This window comes from Athene noctua, chromosome 5 (assembly GCF_965140245.1).
Source record: "Athene noctua chromosome 5, bAthNoc1.hap1.1, whole genome shotgun sequence".
In the NCBI taxonomy this organism is placed as follows: domain Eukaryota; kingdom Metazoa; phylum Chordata; class Aves; order Strigiformes; family Strigidae; genus Athene; species Athene noctua.
The window spans coordinates 16,755,115-16,777,357 of NC_134041.1; the positions used below are offsets into that span (position 1 = coordinate 16,755,115).

General features: G+C 42.8%; 2 protein-coding genes across 3 annotated transcripts; both read right to left on the reverse strand.

Moving 5' to 3' along the window:
- Positions 1-8,980: 8,980 nt before the first annotated feature.
- On the reverse strand, positions 8,981-11,989 carry C5H1orf52 (chromosome 5 C1orf52 homolog). The gene is made up of 3 exons (XM_074908186.1): positions 11,550-11,989; positions 11,202-11,409; positions 8,981-10,000 (listed from the first exon to the last, which is right to left on the reverse strand). The coding sequence occupies exons 1-3, from the start codon at positions 11,808-11,810 to the stop codon at positions 9,918-9,920; spliced, it is 552 nt and encodes a 183-aa protein (XP_074764287.1). The 5' UTR covers positions 11,811-11,989; the 3' UTR covers positions 8,981-9,917.
- Positions 11,990-12,462: 473 nt separating this feature from the next.
- BCL10 (BCL10 immune signaling adaptor) lies at positions 12,463-20,681 on the reverse strand. Of its 2 annotated transcripts, none has more exons than XM_074908188.1 (3): positions 20,557-20,681; positions 16,028-16,316; positions 12,463-14,898 (listed from the first exon to the last, which is right to left on the reverse strand). In XM_074908188.1, exons 1-3 carry the CDS (start codon positions 20,638-20,640, stop codon positions 14,564-14,566), a joined length of 708 nt encoding a protein of 235 aa, XP_074764289.1. In that variant the 5' UTR covers positions 20,641-20,681; the 3' UTR covers positions 12,463-14,563. The 2 variants fall into 2 exon arrangements, with proteins under 2 accessions (XP_074764289.1, XP_074764288.1); XM_074908187.1 differs by having other exon boundaries at positions 12,463-14,931.
- Positions 20,682-22,243: the final 1,562 nt, after the last annotated feature.

The following is a 22,243-nucleotide window of genomic DNA, read 5'->3' on the forward strand; positions in this document are numbered from 1 at the left end:
GCTGCTTTTGAAGTGACTCTCCCTATCAGCCCAGCAGACTCTGCTTTGGTTTTAGAGCGCACCAGCGGGATTCCTTTCAGATGAAACTCAAACCAGAAGAAGCACTGCAGGAGTGCACTGAACACTTGGACTGCTGCTGGGCATTGAGCCTGTGGGAGCAAAGCAGAGCTACTCACAGCACAGACTAGTTCACACTACAGGCACTCTCCTATTGTGCCAAATGACTTACTAATGTAAATGTAGCCATAGATTAAAGAGCATCCTTTAGCATGATATCAGAAATAGAACTGGTTATATCACATATAGCTTCTCAACAACCCTATAGCATTAACCAGGAGATTCAGTAAATCTGCTTATTTTTACAAAAACAGAAGAGCTACTTATTTAATAAACAAAAGCCATATGTAATATAATTAAGAAAAACAAACAAATGTTCATCTTCTGAAATAGATTATTTCCCAAGTACCAGGAGAGCTAATTTCCCAAACTTTTATTTTTGGTTCTTAAGTATGTATGCACAGTCAGGGATATAAACACACCTCTGATGGAAAATCCTGTAGAGCTTCCCAGGAAGAGTTGTTACTAAATGGGATCGTTTTCCAGGTTATTTCTGCAGAATGCTTTTAAAATCTATGGGGCTTTTGCAGAACGAGAAGGAAGAACAAAAATCAGGGTCTGCAAAATATTACCAGCATAAAATGACGCTTCATTTAAGCCCCTTCAGATTACTTACTAAATTCTGAATTTCAGAGCAATCAATGAAGACAGCTGTGCAGCCCCCAGCATTACTGTTTCGCTGCAGACAAAGTCAGCATCACATGAAGTTTCCACCTACCATGGGACATATTTAGTCCCTGGCAACATTTGCCCCTTAAGCAAATCACTGTAGGTATTTCCACAGTGAACAAGACCATTAATTTTCAGCTTCGTATGTTGCCAAAATCCTGTGAAAAATTAAATGAGCTCTTTCAATTAAAAGCCTAAACACATACAGTGTCTCAGTTCCATCTCTAAGTTCCCCATTTCTTCTCTCAAGTATAATGGTAGTTTCGTTTTGTTCCTCCTGAAGAGTCTTGAGCAAGAAGTTTGTTTTAAGGGCTAATTTAACTTCTGAGTGAACTTCAGGGCCTGACTGTTAAATCCTGTCTGGAGTTACGCCAGTACAGCAGCAACACAATCCTCAGCAGAAGTCTGCTCCAAAGAAACTTACAGGGCACCAGAGCAGGTTCTATGACCAGACAAACTGCCCTCAGAAATCATGTCCTTTGCTATAATTCTGTCATTTATCTTAGAATTTTTTTTTTAACTGTCATAAAATGTTTTTTCCTTTAGCTACGCCACAACCAAAGAACCAAGGCACAACCTGAAATGAATCACATTTTATAACTCTGAACACGTCATCCTGAGCCATTTACACCCATGGTTGCACAGGAATCCTTGCTCTGGATGAACACAAAACTACAAACCATAGAGCTGCTCAAGAGAGTTATATGCTTCCCTAAAATGGAGAAAAAAAGTGATAAACTTTAGTTCAACTGCATGATTTCACTGATTTCTACCGATTCGTTAATGCACTAAGTCGCTGACACTGGAAGAAGGGCTGGCAGTGCTCATTGCATTTCTGCCTTCCCTTCGAGCATTTAAAGCTGAGAGATCTGCTAGGAAAGATGTGGGGCCAGCCAGCTGGCCTGGGGCAGCCAGTGGCCTGGGTCACCTTGGGGAAGGTGCATTCCAGCCTTATTTTTGTAACCTTCTATGAAAGAAGCTTATGAGTATATGGGAAATTAGATAAATGCAACTTTTCAAAGCCAGTTCTTCCTCACTTTCTCTTTTGCAGAAATAAGGGCTGTCTTTGAGTGTTCTTAAATTTAAACCAACCATTACTCTTTCACTCACAAGATGGTAAAACCCTTGTTCTTGGGGTTTTTTTCTACTATATCAGAAAAGTTGAAACTCAATAATTAGTTTGGCTGAAACAGAAGTTTAGTGTGACATTTAACCATTCATTATTTTCATACTGCTTTTCACTGCTTTGTTGCAGACAAACACACTTGACTAAAATTGTGTTTGCCAAATAATATTGTCATTGTGATCAATCAATGTAAGAATTATTTTTCAAAAAGAAAAGATTTCAGTAACTCTCCCCAGACAGCATTCAGACATTATGTGAAATCTACAGTGCAAAAGCTGTTTAAAACACCTTTGTAAGTAGTGAGAAAATCTAAAGCAAGATAACAAGAAAGCAACCAAAATAGATGCATACTGTTTCAAGAGAGACCTTATCACATATTAGAAAGAAAATTAGAAGAAAATCAAGGTCTATAATTGAAAGCAGTACTGCAAATTGAAACAGGCATTATGCCAGCAGTTAACAAAAGCACCCTCTACTGGAGTAGCACAGCTGAAAAGCCAGCAAATGTAGACTGTAAAAGCTAAATTATTGCAGAGCTTCATTTGCCCAGTTGTCTGTTGGATGATTTTGCCGATGGAGCAGTGCATCTTCCTGCCAGCTACATGATACTTTACTGAGCTACATGACACTTTACCAACTCAACAGCTATCCCAAGAAAGCTGAGAAAAGGCAGGGAAATAGGGGCTACCCATCAGGAGGGTGGGGACGATACATGCCTGGGATCCTCACAAGGTCAGACCAAAATTTATTTGCCACTGGCTCTTGAGCATTCAAGGAGCACTGAATTTACATATATACAGTCTATATCAGGTAAGTTTCCCTGTTTCATCAGCACTGGAATCACTTAATGACATGGATTCTACTTATTTTCATATTGCCAGCTTTAGGAGTCAGTTATGCTTCTGTGGGGAAATAATGCAATGAATCTATTAATGTCACAATAATGTAATAATTCTATAGCATATAACTGTCGTATATGTCTATGTGTTGCTTTATATAGATACGTGGAAAAATTTAAGTTTGTAAGATGTAAGCAGTATTTCACTGCTGTGTGAAAGATCATGGTGACATAGCTTGTTTAAACTGTCAGAGAGATACAGCTTATTTACAGCTAACCAAGAGGCGTGTACGAAGGTTCCTGTGAGAACAAGTCACTAACGGTAAGCCAAACCTTAGATCTTGTATAAAAATCAGTATTCCTATCTGTTAAAACAGTATGTTTTCAAACAAGCCTTTGCTATTGCCAACCATATAACTCCATTAAATAATACAACTCTTTGAAACATTTCAGCCAATATATAAGATCTTAGTCTCACAAAATACAATTTTATCAGTCCTAAGGAAGGGATTTGTGCATTTCTTTTAAGCATCTTCTAATTACAAGAGAAAGTGACACTTTTTCTAGACCAGAAGCCTAACAGAGAAACATTTTTTGTAAAACCCCTCTTTAGGTCTTTAAGTTGTGATCCTTCCTATGAAAGAAGTTAAATTAGTCTCTTATATTACCTGGTCTGGTTCCTCAAGGCATCCCTTACCACCCTGTGTCAGAGAAGTCACTTGTTTAACAAAACTCGACCATGATCTCCTTCCTGACAGAAAGGCTGCCCAATTGCTTTTGCTGGGAGCCTGCTGCTGTGGGGGTGTGGGGGGTGTTGTTTGGTTGGTTGAGTTAGTTCGAGTTAGTTTAACTCCCCATTAAACCTTCCTGGGGCTACCCTGTATTAATCCTGTATTAATTTTCATATCAGTCTATCTACAGCAAGAAACAGATGGTGGGAGAAGTTAAGCAAAGGGTTGGAAAATCAGCGTTTGCTCCAAAGAATAAGTTCATCTTGTTAGAAAACAGTAAAACACAGAGTTCTCATTTTGTCGCTCACAGCTACAGCAAAGATGTGATTTATCTTTTGAAGCTACCAAGACGAAAGCATTCTAAAGATGAAGAGCACTTCATCTTCTAAATGAAGAGCACTGATAAAATTATTTGATAAGGACCAAAAATGCTTATCTCCATTCATTGAATTCATTGCATTCTTCTGTCAATCCAGCTCCACAGGTCCTGGCTTCCCTGAAAATTCCTGCTTTTTTCAGAAGTGCCCTGAAGAAAAGAGTTCAAAAGAACCAGCAGCACAAACCCATTCCAATCTCCAGAGTGACTAAGCCTTCAAGGTCCAACTGATCTTTGCACATTTCTATCAGTTACCCAAATTCTGTGGGCTTCTCTGAAGAGGACGTTGCTTCCTTTGGTCTGTGATACTCTATGCATGAAGAACTAGCTCACTGGAATCTCTGTCCCTCGGTTATTCTCATTATTTCTTGGTTCCTAATTATATGACTTGGAAGCTTTTAGAAAGCAGTCCACTGCTACTGAAGTTTGTCTCAGGAACAGAATCATTCCCTCAGATTCCCATGTCCCACAGGAAGCCTCCTGTGCAATGAAAGCGCTATTTCTTTCAGCAGTTTTCTGTATTTTGCCAATATTTTACTCTACAGAAACCCTGCCTTTATCTCAGTCTTGACATTTTGAGACAGCTGCAGACCACCTAGCTAATCAATGCCTCTTGTTGCATCATTCTTTAAACTTCACCTTAGTCAATGCATCCAGAAAACGCCTTTGGCAGTAATGCAATCAGATTTCTTAGCAAGGTGCCTCCATTTTCTCAAGGGTTTTCCAAACCCATTCCATGCTAGTCTTTTTGAGAACTTTTTTCCTCTATGTTTGCCCTCCTGGGAATTATAGGGAGAAGAGCTGACATCTCCTCCTGAGCATGCCTCGGCAGTCATTTGTGCTCTGCTGCTGCTAGAGCAACTACCCTGTCAACAGACTCACCTCCGTAGGGCACCGCTACAACCATGCTTGTGCCCAGGCCTGATGGTGCTGGGATTTTCCCAGCTGTTTGGAAACCAGCCTTTCAGATTTTTCCATGAGTGTGGATCTCCTTAAACATTTTTTCCCAAAATGGAAATGCTGCACAGCTGTAGCCATTGCCAGGGGTCCCTTTCAACTGGTACAACCATTGATCCTCGAAGAACGCACACTTAAGATGTAATCAGCTTCCGTGCTTTTAAGACAGTCCTGCATTGTTCACACATCAAACCCACACCCAAAGCAAAAGCACAAACATCTGTGACCAGTAGTCAAAGCGGGTTGGAAAACAATCAGCAAGCTAAGACAGAAAAAGAGTCACAGCAGCCTTTCAAGCCTGAAAAGGAAATTCAAATTGTATCCTGCTGGTGACTGAAAGCATTACATCTTTTCATCCAAGTTCGGCCATGATTTTGCAAGATTAGCAAATGGGCAAATGAGCTTCTAGTCACCAGAGTCAGCCAGCCACTACACAGCTTCTGTTTCTCTCCGTTGATAAAAATCCTCCCGTGCCGATTCCACGTTCATAACAAATTACTCTTTGTGGAACACACTACATTTCCCTGGGTTATCACAAACCATTTGTAAATGAATCAGTTCTTTAATAGCATTAGTATGCATCAAGCTGTCACATAAGAATATCAGACCAAGGGAGGGATGCCTTGCAACAACCTCTCCATTAGCATTTCTGGAAGGAAGCTCTGCCTGACATGAAAGTCATTATCCTCAATGGCTGTACTTCTATACTGATGTGAATTCTTCTTTTCCATATCACCCTGCCTTTCTTGGAAACCAGAGCAATGTAGCTGCTATTGTGCCAGCATCTGAAGGCAATGCAATGTGTTCATTGCAAATCACTTGCCTTCCAGCCACTGTTTTATATTTATAAGAGAATATTCTCAAACTTGTATGCATTTTATACTGCCTTTTTTTCCCTGTTACACATAATGATCATAATCACACTTGATTCATCATAAAAACAGTGCAATGATGAGTTAAGGGCTAATTTTCAGAGCCAATCTTTCCTGTTTGTCGGCGGGGGTGTATGTTCGCTGTCACCATCTTCTCTTGAAAGACAATCCAGGATAAACTGTTCTCTAGTTAGAGATTTTTTGAACATCTGAGCTATCAGTTTAAGTTTAGTAAGTGTTCACTCACGCATTTCACAGATCCTGATGCACAGAGTAGCCAATTTTTCATTATTAGCAGTCCAAACCCAAATAAAACCTAAAAGTCTGTTTCTTGTTCCAGCTTCTTCTACTTTCAAAACAAATGAGAAAATCTTACTGCTCATTTCTTCACACTTACCTGATCTGCTTCCTTTAAGCCCTGCATTATTATCAGTTTTTCTTGGTTTGTGTATCTGTGTCACTTCTAATCATGCAAAAAAGGGTATGGAGAAGACTTGAATCCCCTTTTGGGGACCGTTGGATGCACTCCTATAATTGCAAGGCTTATCGTGACCACATCTTTCCTGGTAATGCTCTCTCTAGTGACTTACTGAGGAACTTGAATGACAGCTGGTTGTTTTACAGCTTCATAGCTATAAATGCTATGTATGTGTTATCATTAATCTCGATCTAGAAGCCCAACTCCAAATGAGCATTTATAATTTAGCCTAGTACCCATTTTTCTTAGAAGCCTTTCATGGTGTCTGAATAAGATCTTACAGATCCTTGACAAAATCAGTGGGCTTTCTCTCCTTTTCTTCCTCTCCTGGCTAGTAGCTACATTCTATCTAACTCAGTCCAGTCATTTTCAAATGGCTTCTTTGTACCAGCTGTAAATACCTGTGCTTTTTTCCCCCTCAGAAGAAAGTACTGCTTAGTAAGTACCACACTATCAAAGCTGATCACTGGAAACATTTTGTGCCTTTCCAGCCATTTTCTCACCAGAGTTAGGACTTTAGCATTATTTTTCCACTGTGAGGAGTTCTGTGCTGATGTTTTGCATTAAAAGTCACTGATCATACAAGCATAACATTTCTTTTATGCAATCTCATTTACTTACAATAAAAGGCACACACTCTTATCTCTGAACTCAGAAAGGTCAGTCCCCTCCCTGCTCTGGGCTTTTTTGTATACCCTGTATGGCAAGAAATTTTCTGTTTGCTTCAGAAGCTGCAGCACTAGCATTTCTCTCATCATCTTCTGAAGATGATGCACTGAAGCATCTCCCCCAAAAAAACTTCCTGCAGCAGAACCAGTCCACCCAGATAACTCAGCTTCAGACAGGCTCCAGCAGCCTTGTTTCAGATGTCTGTCTTAAGAAGCCTAGTTGCTTTTGCCGTTTCTCCTGAATAGGGAAGCTGCCATGGTCACTGCTTACAATGAAGATTTCCTCAACCTGTAAATAATACAATTAATCATTCTTCTCCCAGATTAGCCATGCTGGTTTTCTCCTTGGAAACTGAGTATCAGATGGTGTTAACTTTAAGACAACTGGATACCACGTATATCATATGATCTCAAAACAAAAGGAATGATTAGCATGGTAACTTCCTGAGCTACCTGGTAGAATAGCAGAGCAAACAATAAAAGGACAAAAGCCTCCTTGGTCACGGCAGTCGTGGGAATGCATCCTATTTCCAGAGCTGGTGACATTAACCTTCAGCTGTAATGCTCTTCCAAGAGCACTTCAGTAGCAAACAGAACTATTGTAAGACTTGAGAATTAGGCAGTCCACCAAACTGTGTACTTCACGTCAAATCCTTCACATTTCAAGAAATGGTACCATTCATCCCACGTAACCCTAGAATAAATTCTGTACATATAGGATAGCAGAGGCAGATTTCTCAAAAAGCATCTTGCTAGACATTCTATAATCTGCAACTTGCTGCCTGGACACAAAATGAACCTTTGGAAAACTGACCAAACATCTGATTTTCGTATCTGAAAGGAGGATGTTGCTGCTATTCCCTACCCTCAGCTCTCTATGCCAGCTAAAGTATAAAGACTCTCCTGTTAAAAAAAGGAGCATAAGCAGTCTTTTCTTATACCACATTCTTTGAAGATTAGCACCTTCAACCTAGCAACATTAGGACAGCAGGTACAGAAAAAAAGCAGATTAGAATGAGCCTTTTAATTCAGAGACTCACGTTCAGGAAAAACATTCTTCATTTCTTTGCTTACAAAGCTCACAGAAACCATTTGATCTGAGATAACCAGGACCTAGAGACCAGCTACCCAAGTAGCTTGTGACAACCCACATCCAGAAGTGCATGGAGACAACTATTCCTGTGAGAACTGGTCTGCATTAGACGGTAATTTTTAGTTGAAGTTTCACACACTATTGCTAGAATGAAGGAGAATTTACATTAGTATTCTAGACAAAGTGAAGTATGGGCACTTAAAGTCTCTCAACTCAAAAAAATGCAGATACACACAATTCCTGAATTGTCATGCTACACTGGCTGTCCACCTAGACGAAGCTCTATTTCAACAAGCAGTCGTATTTGACTGCTGCAAAGGGGTCTTCATCCCAGCTGGAACTCAGCAGGGCTGTCATTAAGGGAGTGGGAGGCTTCCCCTTGCATCCTGGCAGCCAGCTCAGCTCCACTGCCTGCTAGCCGAGTCCCTGCTCCAGCTCAGCCATGGCAACCCGAGATTCTGAGAAACTACACAGATCTGGCACCTCATAAGCTTTGCCTGCAACACTGTCCCTCATCTTGGAGCTTGCTACGACAGTGTCAGATATTTGGGTTTGTGCTAGGAGAGCTGGGGCACAGGGAACCCTCAGCTGTGTACAAGTACCATTTTTCAAATCTTTTCCAGACTAGCAGCACAAGAAGGGGTGGAATATATCCCAGATTTGGCCTGGCAGTCTGTGAAACTGGCAAAGAGCAGCTGGGGAGTCTGCAGGTAGAGAAGGATCCAGAGAAAGCATTATCACACTGCCAAGGCTAGAATTGTGTAACTTGTTGCTAAATTCAAGTACTCACTAAAAATTAATAAATTTTTCTGTATAGCAAGGTTCAAAGGAATTGTTTCAAAAATCACTTTAAAAAATACTAACATCATATTAGCACATATACATGCAGAGCCTGTTCTGTCAAATTAAAGCTAGTCCAAGACAGAAGGAAAATAAAAATTATGAATGATTATATTGTTTAATTACATAAACTTCTATTAGTAGGCCTAATCTCACTGCAGATTTCCTAAGACACAGAAGCTTTATTTGAAAATCAACCTAGACCAACCCTCCCTCCAACCCAGTTTTGCTGATACTTTTTCATATACAGACCCAAAAATCCATGCAGCAGCATACCACGAATGCAACATACACTGACTAGCACTTTGAGAAGATGACCAACTGTTTGAACTGAAATAATACAATTTGGCAGTAAAGACTCCATCACAGCTTTGTCATAATTTTTTCCACATAAATATCTAGAATCTATAATCAATTTTAGGAAAAATACATTAAATTCTTCAATTCTTCCTGCATCAGTAGTCTCATGATTCACTGATGCAGATCACATAACATCAAAAATTAAACAACATTACTAGGTCCATGTTTCTTCAGTTTGCAGTAGTGTATTTATTACAAACAAAACCCTGAGGAATCTGTTGTGTCATAAGAAATACATCACTGAAATGCATATGGTACAGAATTCATCCCTCCTATTCACCAAGCATGCAATGCAATATTTATACTGCAGATGTTTTCAAATGTAGTTTTATTCCAGTGACCTATTTGCAGTCTTTACATACATTTCAAAACAACATTATGCAAACATATCACAGGACAGTACTTAAAGAATCTTTAGTATATACTCCTTTATAAAAGGTTTTGACACAATGAAAAAGTCAGTCCAGATAAGCTCATGTTACTAGGTTTCTTGATAAACAAAATACCATGAAGCCCTGTAACCTGCATGAGCACAAGTATCCATTAAAATGAATCCCTCTTCTAAACCCCTCTTTTAAATAAACAGGTTTAAATTTTGTTCAGTAGATGAGTTTCTATCACGACACTGTCCACTTAATTTTGTGCTTTCCAAAAGGCAAGCATACTACAGAAATAAAATTCCCTACCCAACAGGAGAGAGAAATTCAGTAAACATGTATTTGTTTCCCATTCCGGCAGAGGAATCCAAGTTCATTGAAACCCTCATTATGGCTAAATCCAGCATGCCCTGCTTTATAACTTCTTCTTCTTTGTCTGCTCCCCAGAGTCTACTTTACGTTTCTTAGCAGAAGCTGGTTCATCATCTTTTTCACCATCTTTAAACAAAAGACAGAGTTAATCAAAGTCAGCAAAGCCAGTATCTGTCTTAAACACCATCCTCATGTCAGAACAACTGACTTAGCCGCATCTGAGATGCCTGGTAAAAAGACAGTAGTATTAACCAACAACATCATCATTTTTGGAATGTGGACAATATGGGGACAGAATAGGAATGACCATTGAGGATGACTAAGAAGAGGCCTTGTTATGATATGGTACAGTACCTGTTCTAAAAAAAATGTTATTTGGATAAGACAAAAATCTAGAAGATGACATTTTAGAAGCAGGAAGTAATGTCAAGGTCAATTAACAGTTGATTTTTTTAGTATTTGGATGAAGAGTGACTAAGAGAAACGAAGGGGGGGGGGGAAGCATACAGAACAAATGGAGTAAGACAGAGAGAAAAACTGTCACAGCGGAAGGAACACTCAGAACAGAAAAAGGAGCAAGACAGTAAAAAAACCCCTTCCTTTTGGAAAGGTTTGCTGACAACTTTACTGGTGAACCAAAACATTATTGTGTGTCCTGAAAGCCCAGAATTTCTTCTTCTGTTTTTTTTTTTTTTTTTTTTTTCCTCTTGGTTGTTACTGTCTGTTCTCTTTCTCCAGCAATTTAAAAGAAAAGAAAAAAAAAAAAATCTCTCCTGTCAAATATTTCTTTACTTCCTAGATTACTATTACAGCCTGTACTATGACTAAAAGTGAAGAGAATAGTAAATATTTTCTTCAGTAATCTGTCACATGGACATTTTATTTAATTCCTTTCTTGGTCCCCAGGTTTTGCACACATGATAAAAATAATCTGACCTACATCTACACCTAGGGTCGAGACAGCAGTGCTTAAAGAACCTCTCGTACCACGTTCTGTTTTAACGGCACCATGACCAAAGCTGTTATTTCATACAACTGCAGTTCTACAGACTCTAATCGTTCCCTGCTTCCGCTAACGCCAGTGGACGGGGAGCAGAGAGGCTGCTGGAGACTCTCGCTTGATTCTGGGAACCATGGGCTGAGGCCGAGGGGCCCCTGCAGCTGCTGCTCGGCCCTCGCGGGGGGCAGCCGAGGCCGCGGAGCTTCCCCCGGGCGGGGGGCGGGCAGGGCTCCACGCACGGACCCACCACCCCCCCGCTTCGCCTCCCTGCGCTCACGAATTTGAAACACACACACACGCCGGTGCTGCCTCACGCCAGCTCCTCACCCGACTCCAGCGGCTCCTGCTCCTCATCCGGCAGAAACCTGGCTTTGCCGGCCTGCCGGGGCGCGTCCTCGCCGTTGTCCTCGTAGATGTTGGACCACTTTATGGCCATGTCGAGGGCAGGGGGCGGCGGGGGCTTCTTCTCGGGCGGGCTGTAGGTCTCCGGCGGGGGCACGGCGTTGCTCTTCCACACCTTGAACTCCTTGGGGGGCTGCAGGAGACGGCGGGGCACCCGTCACGCCAGGCCTCGGCGCCCGGGGCGGCTGCAAGGCGGCGCGGCCCGGCCCGGCCCCGCCGCCGCCTCGGGCTGCCCCCGCGCCCCCTCCGGCCCCCCCCCCCCGGCCTCCGCACCTCCTCGGGCGCCCGCAGGACGCGGCTCTCCCAGTCGATCTGCTTGTTGAGCGGGTTGTAGAGGAAGGCGGGCGGCTGTGACACCCTACGGAACAGCTCGTCGGGCGGCGGCAGCCGCGGCCGCCGCCCCGGGCTGCCCCCCGCCGCCGCGCCGCCCCCCACCTGGCGCTCGTCGGGCTGCGGCTCGTCGGCCTCCGAGTCGGAGCTGGAGCTGCCGTAGGCCGCGAAGTAGCCCAACGGATCCTCCCCCTCCGCCGCCATGGCGGGGCCTGCCGCCGCGACACCGCCCGCACGGAAACCGGCGCCGCGCCGAGCGTTCCGGCCTGCCGCCGCAGGGGCCCGACCGCCCCCCGCCCAGCCGCGGCCGCCCCGCTGCCGCCTGCCCGGGGCCGGGCTCCGCGCTGGCCCCGGGAGGCGAGACCCACGCGTGGGTGAGGTGCCGGTCCGCACTGGCAGGGGATCCGGCAGCGGGAGGCGGGGGCCGGAGCGGCGGCCGCCCGGGGCGGGGGCAGGGCTCGCCCCCAGGAACTCGGGGATTTTTTCCCCCGTAAGAGGGCAGAGACAGATACAGAAAATCAGACGTGAAACCGAGACAACCGCCATTTCTCCTTTTTTACACCTGCAGGCCTAAGTAGAGAGAAAACACGTTTTCCTTGGTGTTCGAGTGCAGTTAAGCAGCTGAGGTCTTAATGTCACATGCACGTTCTCCCTCTGCACTGCTCTTGAAGGCAGTCCTGCAGGCACAGGCGCTTCACAGCAAGTCAGTCTTTCCACCAAAGGCAAACCTCTCTTACAAGACAATGAGAACGAAAGCCTCCTGCACACACAAAACCAAACCCACACATCCAGATACTGGCATGAACTGCTCTTACAACCTATGCATTTTAATAATGAGAGGCAGACAGGAAAAGAGGCAATTATACAAAAAACTTTATTCCAAAAGTGATAAAAACATTTCAGACTTCTAAAAAAATGTATGCTATAAACATCTAGTAAGATAATACATTCATTTAAGTCTCAGGTTGACAGGCTCCACTGCAGGAGCGATCCCTGCAGAGGCAGGCTTTGTGGCACTGGGGCAGGCAGCACACCTCAGAGGCTGAGATTTAGATCTGCAAGGCAGTCCTCACCCTGAGCTGATGCTCTTTTTGTTACGGCCAAGCTTGCTCAATCCCCTCCATTTACAGGAGCCCAAGAAGGGACCCGAACCCCAAGCACAGCTCTAGGTGGTTACAGTGGGCATTTAGACAAATCAACTTTCAGACATCCTGAGTATGTACAACTACAGTTCAAGTTAATGGAAGAGGGGAATTTAAGCCTACCCTTAATTTCATGTTAGAGAGCAAAATTTTGTTTGCATATTTAGGCACTTAACTTCAAGAGTGCTTTCTGAACCAAGCAGTGTTGTTGAAAAGCATTTTTACCATCCTGACAGTCTGTGACCTTAGATGCATACAAGAAAAACAAGGAATTTTATAAACACTAAACAGAAGCCCACATCTTTATCAAATGTAAGTTATTTATATACTAAAGTATGGAGTGTAGTTGAACATTGCCATTTATTTTAACCGACTTCCAAAAACCAGAGTAAACATGAAAAAACATTTAGAGACTGTACTGAGGTCCTGCAGATGGCCTGTCTCCACAAAAGGAGTTTGAGTATTACCTGGGTTTCAATTTCAATGGAATTACATGGCTACAGCACTGTATGAGAGCCAAAATAATTTAAAGCCTTAAATTCAAACCTACTCTTTGATATACTGAAAGCATCCCCTCACTTTCAAGTGTAGAACTGCAGAACACAACTGTACACATTTCTGAGTAAGAGTTTGTCTTTGCCTAGTAATTTCAAAGTGATTGTAGGCCAACTTCATAAGAAGTAGATTGCAACTCAAGAGTAGAGTATGAAGGGAATACAGCATGTTACATTGTGTCAAGAAATGAGAACCTTCCCATGTTGAAATAGTTTAAAATGCATTTGACTCGAGAAACAGTTTGAAATGTAAACCTGTGCTATCTGCTTTGAAGAGTAGGTATCTGAAGTGCAACATTTCCAAGAGTCCTTCAGGTATGGATACTTCTTGCTACAGGACTCTTCCTCTACTTACCTACTGTAACAAAACATACAAGATTTGCTCCTGAATAGCATTATACAGTAACATTTTCTTACAGCCCGCATGATGCTGTTACAGCAGTTTACATTCCTTTTCCAGTACAAAGGAGAATTTATATTTAAAGTGCATCTCAAATCAGAAACCTCTAACTAATATACAAGAATAATATGTCAAGACTTGTGGAAGTGTACTTGCTAACTCAAATCACTGCGATACTGAGTGCTTTCTGATTTACTAGTAGGACAAAGTTCAGACAATTAAGAGACTTCTTGCAAATAAGCATAGCTACAGATTTGGCCAAATTCAGGGTTGGGTTTTTTGGTTTGGTGTTTTTTTTTTTTCTTTTATGGTTTTTTTTTGGTTTTGTTGTTTTTTTTTTTTTCAAATGGAGCTGCACACACATACATAGAGGGCAAAATTCATCCCACAGAAAAAACATTTAATTTGGCAAATGAGTAAGCTTTTTGGTAAGGACTAAGCTTTTAGTTCAGAAAGTTATTTTTCAATACACACTACTTCTCCTAACCATCATTCCCAATTCACCTATCGCAGAAACATTAAGAAAAGCAGGTTTGTAGTTTCTGTAGGAAGAAAAAAAAATTTGTCTATAACTGCAGCTTAATTATCTGCAGCTTAATGTAAAATCTTAAATATATTGGTTTAAAAAACAAACCTTTGCTGGTATAATTGCATGATCTTTTGAAAAAAGCGCTCTAAAGAACATAAAACCAAGCAGCTCCAGAGTCATTCAATTACAAAAAACTCTACTCCCTAGAAACAGTAAATAGCATAGTTTCCCCTGATTTTGCTAATTAACAGTTTTAAAACTTTTTTAAACCTTTATAAGACATCACACAAAACTTCAGCACTATTTGGATGAACAGACAAAAGTCACTATGTTCACTGTGGTTGAAGAGAACGTGATCTTAAAGGCAGAAAGCAATTGTCACTTGAACTGGTACACGGTTCTTGCTGCTCTGACTGGAGCTCTGGGGGGAGAGGGGGTGCACCGGGGTCTCCAGGCCCTGGAAGGGTGGCTGAGAGAACAGCACTCTCTGCATTTCCCATCTCTGCAATTGGCAAATTCATTGAATGAAGAGAGACAGCAGACATAAATGCGGCAGTGCTATAATCTTCTTCTGGATGATGTATCTGGGTAGATTCTTTGTCTTTTGTTTTATCAAAAAAATTAGATTCATCAGAATATGATCTGGAAAGATTATTTGTTCCTCCATACAGTGAGGTCATACAGGTGCTGCAGCTTAGACCTAAGACAAAAAACAGAGACCGGATTTAATTACAATATGGTGCAGTCTTAAAACTGTGCTCTGATTTAACATCAGTAAGATGGTCAAAGATCAACTGTATTTTTAACAAACTAACCTCTTCATCTCACCTGTGACATCCCAATATTCATGACAAATTAAAAAATACATGCAGGCTATCTAGGCTGACGTGAATGATTTCTCTCTACCAGCTACTATTTGACAAAGATGCACCATAATTTAAGCTTCATTTTAAGAAGTCACTTTAGCCCTCTGACCCATCTTTTGATAGATTTTTTCTTACTGTGTTCTTCAAACTTTTAAAAGCTTCAGCTAGATGGTTCTACTCTAAAGCAGACTACATTTGAAGGCTGTTTTACCTGAAGACGGAGAAGACTTCAGGCCTTTCATCTCTAGTGTTAAAATATACTTCTTCCTTCTTTATTTCTCTTTTGGTGGGTGTGGAAGGGGAACTAAAGGTTTGGGTTTAGAAAGCTTATACTTTCCTTATCTGCCTTAAAATAGGAGTATATATAGTCACTTCAAGCCCTGTGTGTCAACAAAACCTCTCTGCCTGTATGAAACAACATATGCATACATTTACAGTGTCTAATTTTAAGTTTTGGCATTGACCACATACAGAGAAATTTGCCTCAGGTTGCACTTGCTGGCTTATCTTCTGCTGAGGTGCAAAGTTTAACAAAACCCGAGCATCCTGCCACTGCAGTAAATTGCTTCAAGAGAAATGCAAGATGGAAGATAACCACTTATTCCGACTTCTGAACTAGAACCTCGTAGAAAGCAAAACTGAAATGTGAAAACAGACTTATCCATCATAACAGTACAAAAGGGTCTTCTCGCAATTCGTTATTTCTGATGTGTTCAGATAGCAAAAAGGCAAAGCCAGGATACATGCATTAGGATCTTAAACCCAAACTGGTGATATTTCTAAGAATGCTGTCCTAAACACTAGAGGAAGTAAAAAAAAAAACCCCAAACCTGTACTAAGAAACATGATTTAAAGAACTGCTGGAGTTTAATTTTGCAGGTCCTCAAAATAAAACTTATGTCTTACAAAATGTCATTATAAACTTCTCACCTTTGAGAGCTTCAAGTTTTTCATTTTTGACTTTTAACACTACGTCAGTTATCTTTTGTAAGAGGAAGTTTTGTGTTCTTTCTCGTCTGATAGATTCAATCAAAGCATCTAGCCCCTTTGGGTTTTCTGCTAAGTAGTCCAATAACTTCCCAGTTTTTTTCCTACTGGAAGATCGAGAAGAAATTTCTTCTGTGTCTTCTCTAGTGAGTATTTTCTTTGAACGTAGGTAATCAAAGTGTCTCTCAGCTATGATTTTATCACACAGGTAAGGACGCATCCTTTCTAAAGCCTGAAAAACAAAACAAACTAGTATTAGCCAATCTTTCAATTTATTTAGAAGTCTGTGTTTAAAACCTGTATGATTTTGATACAGGTTAATGAAACAATTTTTAGAGCTGCCAGCAGGTTACCTAGCAGAGATTCTTCCCAGTGTAAAAGAAAAATTAAAAAAACCCCTTATCGAATTTACTTATCCCTTTCATATGTTTTCTTTGATTGAACTTAGGACTTTTAACACATGCTCAAGTAATAAGGTGAATACTTACTGAAAATCAAGTCTTATCACATTTCAGAACAGTCACCAAGTAAAAATGAAGAGAAATTATACCAACAAAACACAACAGCACAACTCACTTTGTCTACAGATACACTCATTCTCACTAACTACCCAACTGCAACATTTCCACACTATTTGCATTCATGAGGCACAACTTCAAATTATTGCAATTACTAATGTTTTCCATAAATTAAGTAAAAGCAGTCTTGAAGAACAGCATGAATCTACTCACTGTTTAGAAGGTTTGTTAAATAAACACCACTATTTACAAATTCAACAGATTACTGGCATCCAAAATACCTGCACTTTCATCCACGGATGTACCTGCTCTCAACAACTTTACTGACTGCTTTCTGTCTTCATCAAACTGCCTTGTTTTGGTTTAAGAATTTATATTAAACACCTGAAGCAACTTGCACACCTCTAATCCTGCACAGACCACTGAAAGTTAGTGCAACTGATGACTCTGGCCAAAGCAAAACGATTACCCTCTGCAGCATAACCTCAGTTCACAAGGGTAAACTGGTTGTGTAAGTCCTCTCTACAACCAGCTAAAAAGAGGTGGAACAACCTGCCTATGGGATGGGACTCCATCCATCATCTAAAAACCCTCAGATGCAGTCAATTAACATGACTAAGCACAGACATCTGTCTTGAGCACTTCAGCAGCAGTGCCACTCTGCATCTTCAGGAACTGTAACACTTCGTATGGGATCACATTTCCTCAGAGATCTTCTTCCTGGAGAAACATGCTATCTTTTGTAACCATATCCAATTCTAACCTGACTACCAATTTATTTCAGGGGAGTTTTATAGGAGCCATGTCTGAACTGAAGACTGCCATGTCACCACTTTGATTTCCTCCTTGGAAGATCAAGTGTCCTCTCCTATACTGACCAATTTATTTTGCAGTTATCAAACCAAAAACCAATCTTCCTCCACCTTGTTCAGAAGGTATATACAAGCAACAACATCCCCAAAATGTAGATGATATTCATCTTATCAAGCAGTCTTGTTAATGTACAGATTGAAATATCAACATCAAAACAGAATTAATGCATGTGCTCACAACTCTCTGGTTTCAATATCTACCACTCTGTGAAGATGAGAGTCACAAACATCCCTGTGCTTCAAAAACAAGCTCTCATTTTATACAATACTACAAAACTGGCAATTTCCCCCACCAACATTTTTCACTGTGCAGAATTACAAAGGAAGCAGATACCCACTACCTGAATATTACTGATGCGAAAAAAACTACCCCCCCAATCTCATTTGATTCAAAAAAAAGAGAAAAAAATATTTGACAGCCAGAAGGAAAACCATCTTTAAGACATGTGAAGAGATGGAAAGAAACAAAACTTCTTTACTGAAGAAAGTTTTCAAATATCCTCCTGCTTTTTGAGATCAGATTCCATAACAGCATCATTTAAAAATTAAAATTTGAAAACGCCTGTCTGCCTTATAGCCATTTACTAGCTCAGTAAATAGAAGCGGAAGAAAAGCTAGATATAAGAATGCACTTTAAGACAGATTATTTCAAACAGCAAAGTTCTGTCTGGCATACCAGTGCTTGGGAAAGCACCAAGAACTCTTAAACACTTCCTGGACTGCTCCCCTAAGTATAGCAGAAGATAGATGTGTTCTTCTAGTTGCTCTTTAGGATTCAACAAATACAAATCAATGCGGTTACACAGTTGTTAAAGAAAACATCAGAGGAGCATGCATGGAAGACAAAGGAAGGCTTTGGTAGTAGACTATGACCACTAGATTGAATACAACGTAAACTCAAAAATGAAAGGTTGCAGCTCCATGGTGGCCAGTTTAAGCGCAAGGAACACTCCCCCTGCATGACAGCTGCGTGCTCCTACCCCTTCCCTAGTACTGGCGGATGAGAAGATCATCAAGAAACTGAATTGGTGTCTTTTTTCCCCCCTCCCACAGCCAGATTAATTACCTGATTCAGTTTAAAGTGAAGTCACATCAGCACTAGGGGTGGCATAACAACTGTGATAAGAGCAGAAAAGTGCAACAGTGCAGCTTATACCAATTTAGGAGGCTCTGGAATGTATGAGTCCAGCTGCAACAAGCCCATGCCTGAATGGTTACGACTGTAGAAGGCAATACAGATTTCTTCAGTTCTCATGGAAATCTCGTCCCACCACCAGAAGGATCAATCAACAAACTCTTACGTAAGTCAGTCCACATTTCAACATTAAAAAAATAGAGTTGTTACTGAATAGAAAGACTATTGCGTTTTGACTAACATCTTCCTGTAACGAGTCTTTCACTGTATAAAGTGTATCAGTTCTGAATTCCCCTCTGCATTGTCCTCATAGGTTAACACTTTATGAGGGACAGAAAGAGTAAACATATTAAAACAGAAGCTTTAACCATACTTTGCTCTGTACTGACGATTTTGTATGGCTCACTGCCTCCTTCCCAGCTCTCGAATTAAAGACTCTAACCCTTATAATTTCTCAAGACAGGCTTACCCAGACCTAGTTATCCTTGCAAGCTAGCTTCCTGAGGTATGATGCCACATAGTATACACATAGAGTAATGCAGCACTTGTGTTTGAAGTGATCCTCTCAAAGTTACTTGAAGAGGTTTGAAACAGCTAAGAGAGTTCACACTGAACCAGCACTTTGTATCGTGAAGCCACAACATTTCAAATCTGAGAGAAGCGACTCTGAAGTCAGATTTATTGGATTGTATTTTGATGATAAAACTAGCGTTATTTCTTTCTACGTACTAGGTTTCCATCAAGTCCTCAAATTACTATGGGAGACCCTGTAAGAGCAAGGGTTGAAGCAACAAATATGCACTTCTGTAAATTGCAGCCATGAATTCAGTCACTAACACAAATTAACATATATATCACGTTATATGTATAGTCTGACTTAAGTAATTCTTATCTTTTTGTGTGTGTGTAACTACTGGATGCTAATTATTGCAGTATTACCCTGTAGTTCCACAGAAGCAAGTAATAACTTGAAAAACATGCCTCACAAAACTATGACAAAGCATTTAAAGAAAATTATGTATGCATAAAGCTAGTTAGAAACCAAAGCCGAACTTCAAGCACTCTTTATTGTACTTTAAAGGAACACAAAACCCCCAAATAAGTCAATCAACAGACTGTAAATTATAAACAGAAACTAATTTTGTTTTGGAATTAACCAATCACCTGAGTTTAGTGAGCACATTACTTGCTTCCCAGTCTAGCAAAGAGATAAGTAAATCCAGACTGAATCAGGATGAAGTCTGCCCTCAGATATCAGATATCAGTGATTAAATATGGAGGAAAGAAATCAGAAAAATATAGAATAAAAAGCCTCAAGAAAACTATTTAATCCAAACATTCATTCTCTGCAAGAGAGAATCTCTTAGCACCGAGAGAAGCACACACAGCTGCAGCTAACCTTCGGATGCCGTATTAGTTACTCATCACCTACTCCCTCTCCTACGCCTCACCGCTGTACAGAGACACGACGAACATCAACCCCTCGCCACTCCGGCCTTGCGACGCGACAAGGGAGCGGAGCGCTTAGAAGAAACCAAAAGAAAACGGAACGCTCAGGAGAGTACCTGGCCCCAGGCTTCAGCTTTCACCAGCCGCGGTCAGCCTCCTACCGGGAATGCCCCCGGAGGCCGGAGCTGCGGGATGCCGCGGCGGGGCCCCAACCCACAGCGGCGGGGCCCCAACCCACAGCCGCGGGGCCCAGGGCTGGGCCCGCCGCCCCCGCCGGCGCCCTACGGGAAGGCGACGGGGAATTCCAGGCAGCGCGACAGGGGCCTAGCCCGGCCCGGCTCCCGCCTCCACACCGGCCTCCACTCCCGGACGCCGCTCTGGCAGAGCTTCCGCCTCCCCCGCCCAGGCCCAGGCCCAGACCCAGGCCCAGGCCCGGGGCCCAGCCCGCCCCAGCCCCGAGCGCCTCGGCCTCCCGGCCCGGCCCAGCCCACCACTTACATCCTTCTTCACCTCGGCCATCTCATCCTCCGTTAGCAGCCGCCCCGCAACCCCCGACCCCGACCCCGGGTCCGGGCCTTCCATAGCGGACGCGCCGTCGCCGCGGAGAGCCGCTCAGGGCAGCGCTTCCGGCCCGGGCCCCGCCCACGCGCGCCCACGCGCCAATGGGCCCTCAGGGGAATCACCCCGCCCCCACGGCGGCCCCGCCCAGCGGCGCGTGCGCGGAGCGGCCCCGCCCACCCCCTGCGGCGGAGCCAGCGCCGGGCGCGGGGCGGGGCGGGGCCGCCGCGGGCAGCGGCTTCCGTGCGGCGGGGCGGGCAGTGAGGGACTGGCGGTGGGAAGACCCCGCCCTTCTCCGGGACTGCCGCCCTGCGCCCCTCGCGCCCCGCCGGAGGCCGGGCGGCCCCACGCTCTCGGGCTCGGCCCCAGAGGGTGCCGCGGAACTGCCGGGAGCCGCCGCCGTTACCGGACACCCGGTCCCACCCCAGCCCCCGGGGCCGCCCGGCCCTGCCCCACGCAGGAGGAAACTCTTAAAGAAAGGACAGAAGACAATCGGTATTTTCTCAGCTGTCAAAGGTAAAACTCTGCCTATCGTTGCAGTCTTGAAAGCTTCGTTTCCATCAGTTAAACATGAAAGTAGAGAAGTAGAAGCAACCCGGAGTGGGTTTCGCTGTCACTAAGGCAAACTGCCAGTTTTGCAATATTTTGCGAAGTCCTTTTGCTCGATGTGTCCTGTTAATATCCCTAGTTCAAATACTAACTGCAGTGACACCTATTTTACAGTGAGAGCATTCCCAGATCTTCTATAAACACATTGGATGGCAAAGGTTTTGCCCAGAACATTTTAAAAATAAAGGACTAGTCACTGTTCTTACCTGGTGACGGTGCTGGTTTCTGTAGAGCTGGGTGTTACAGTCACAGCCGGTCCTGGCTGCCAGAAGACGCCCCCAGCTGTGCTCCCTGCCGCTGCTCTGAAGGACCCTTCTGCCCAGTAAACACTTCAGACTCTCCCTCACCATCCAGCCCTACAGACCTGATCGCTGGTGGTTTGGCAGCGCACACCTTTGCTCATAACCCAAATCCTTCTGTGCTGTTACTCCCTCCCCAAGAAGCCTTTGTTTGCTGTAGTGTATTTGAATTTCTCAAAGCTGTCTGTGTATCTCTGGATTAAACATCTGAAGCACCAAATACATGAGTATTTGTCTCCTGTTTTCCTGCTCAGAGGGCGAGGGCTGCAGGGCAGGCCATTTTTTTCAAGTCCAAGTGCCTACGTGAATTCTCCCTAACCTGTGCTAGATACCCAATTACATGGAAAGGTTTTAGATTCTCTGATGCTTTCAGTGAGCTCATGGTGGCTCTTCTGACCCCTGACTCCCATCCTTGCTAATTAAACAAATGCCTTCCAGCTCCTCCTCTTCAAGGTGAATTATATTGTAGACTTTGCTGGCTCTGTACAATACTGCTGATAAAAATAGCTATCATACATTCTGAATTTAGAGCATTTGTTAATAACCTTGCTCAGTGAGAGGTGCAGTTCAAAGCCATGTGATGTCTGGAGGGTTAGGCTTCTGCATTCCTGAGCCATGTATGAGACAAACTGAAATAAATTAACAGCAGTCAGAAAAAGAGCATGCGGTCAGAGAATACAAGAATAGAATATATTTTAGCAGACTTAATGCCGATAAAC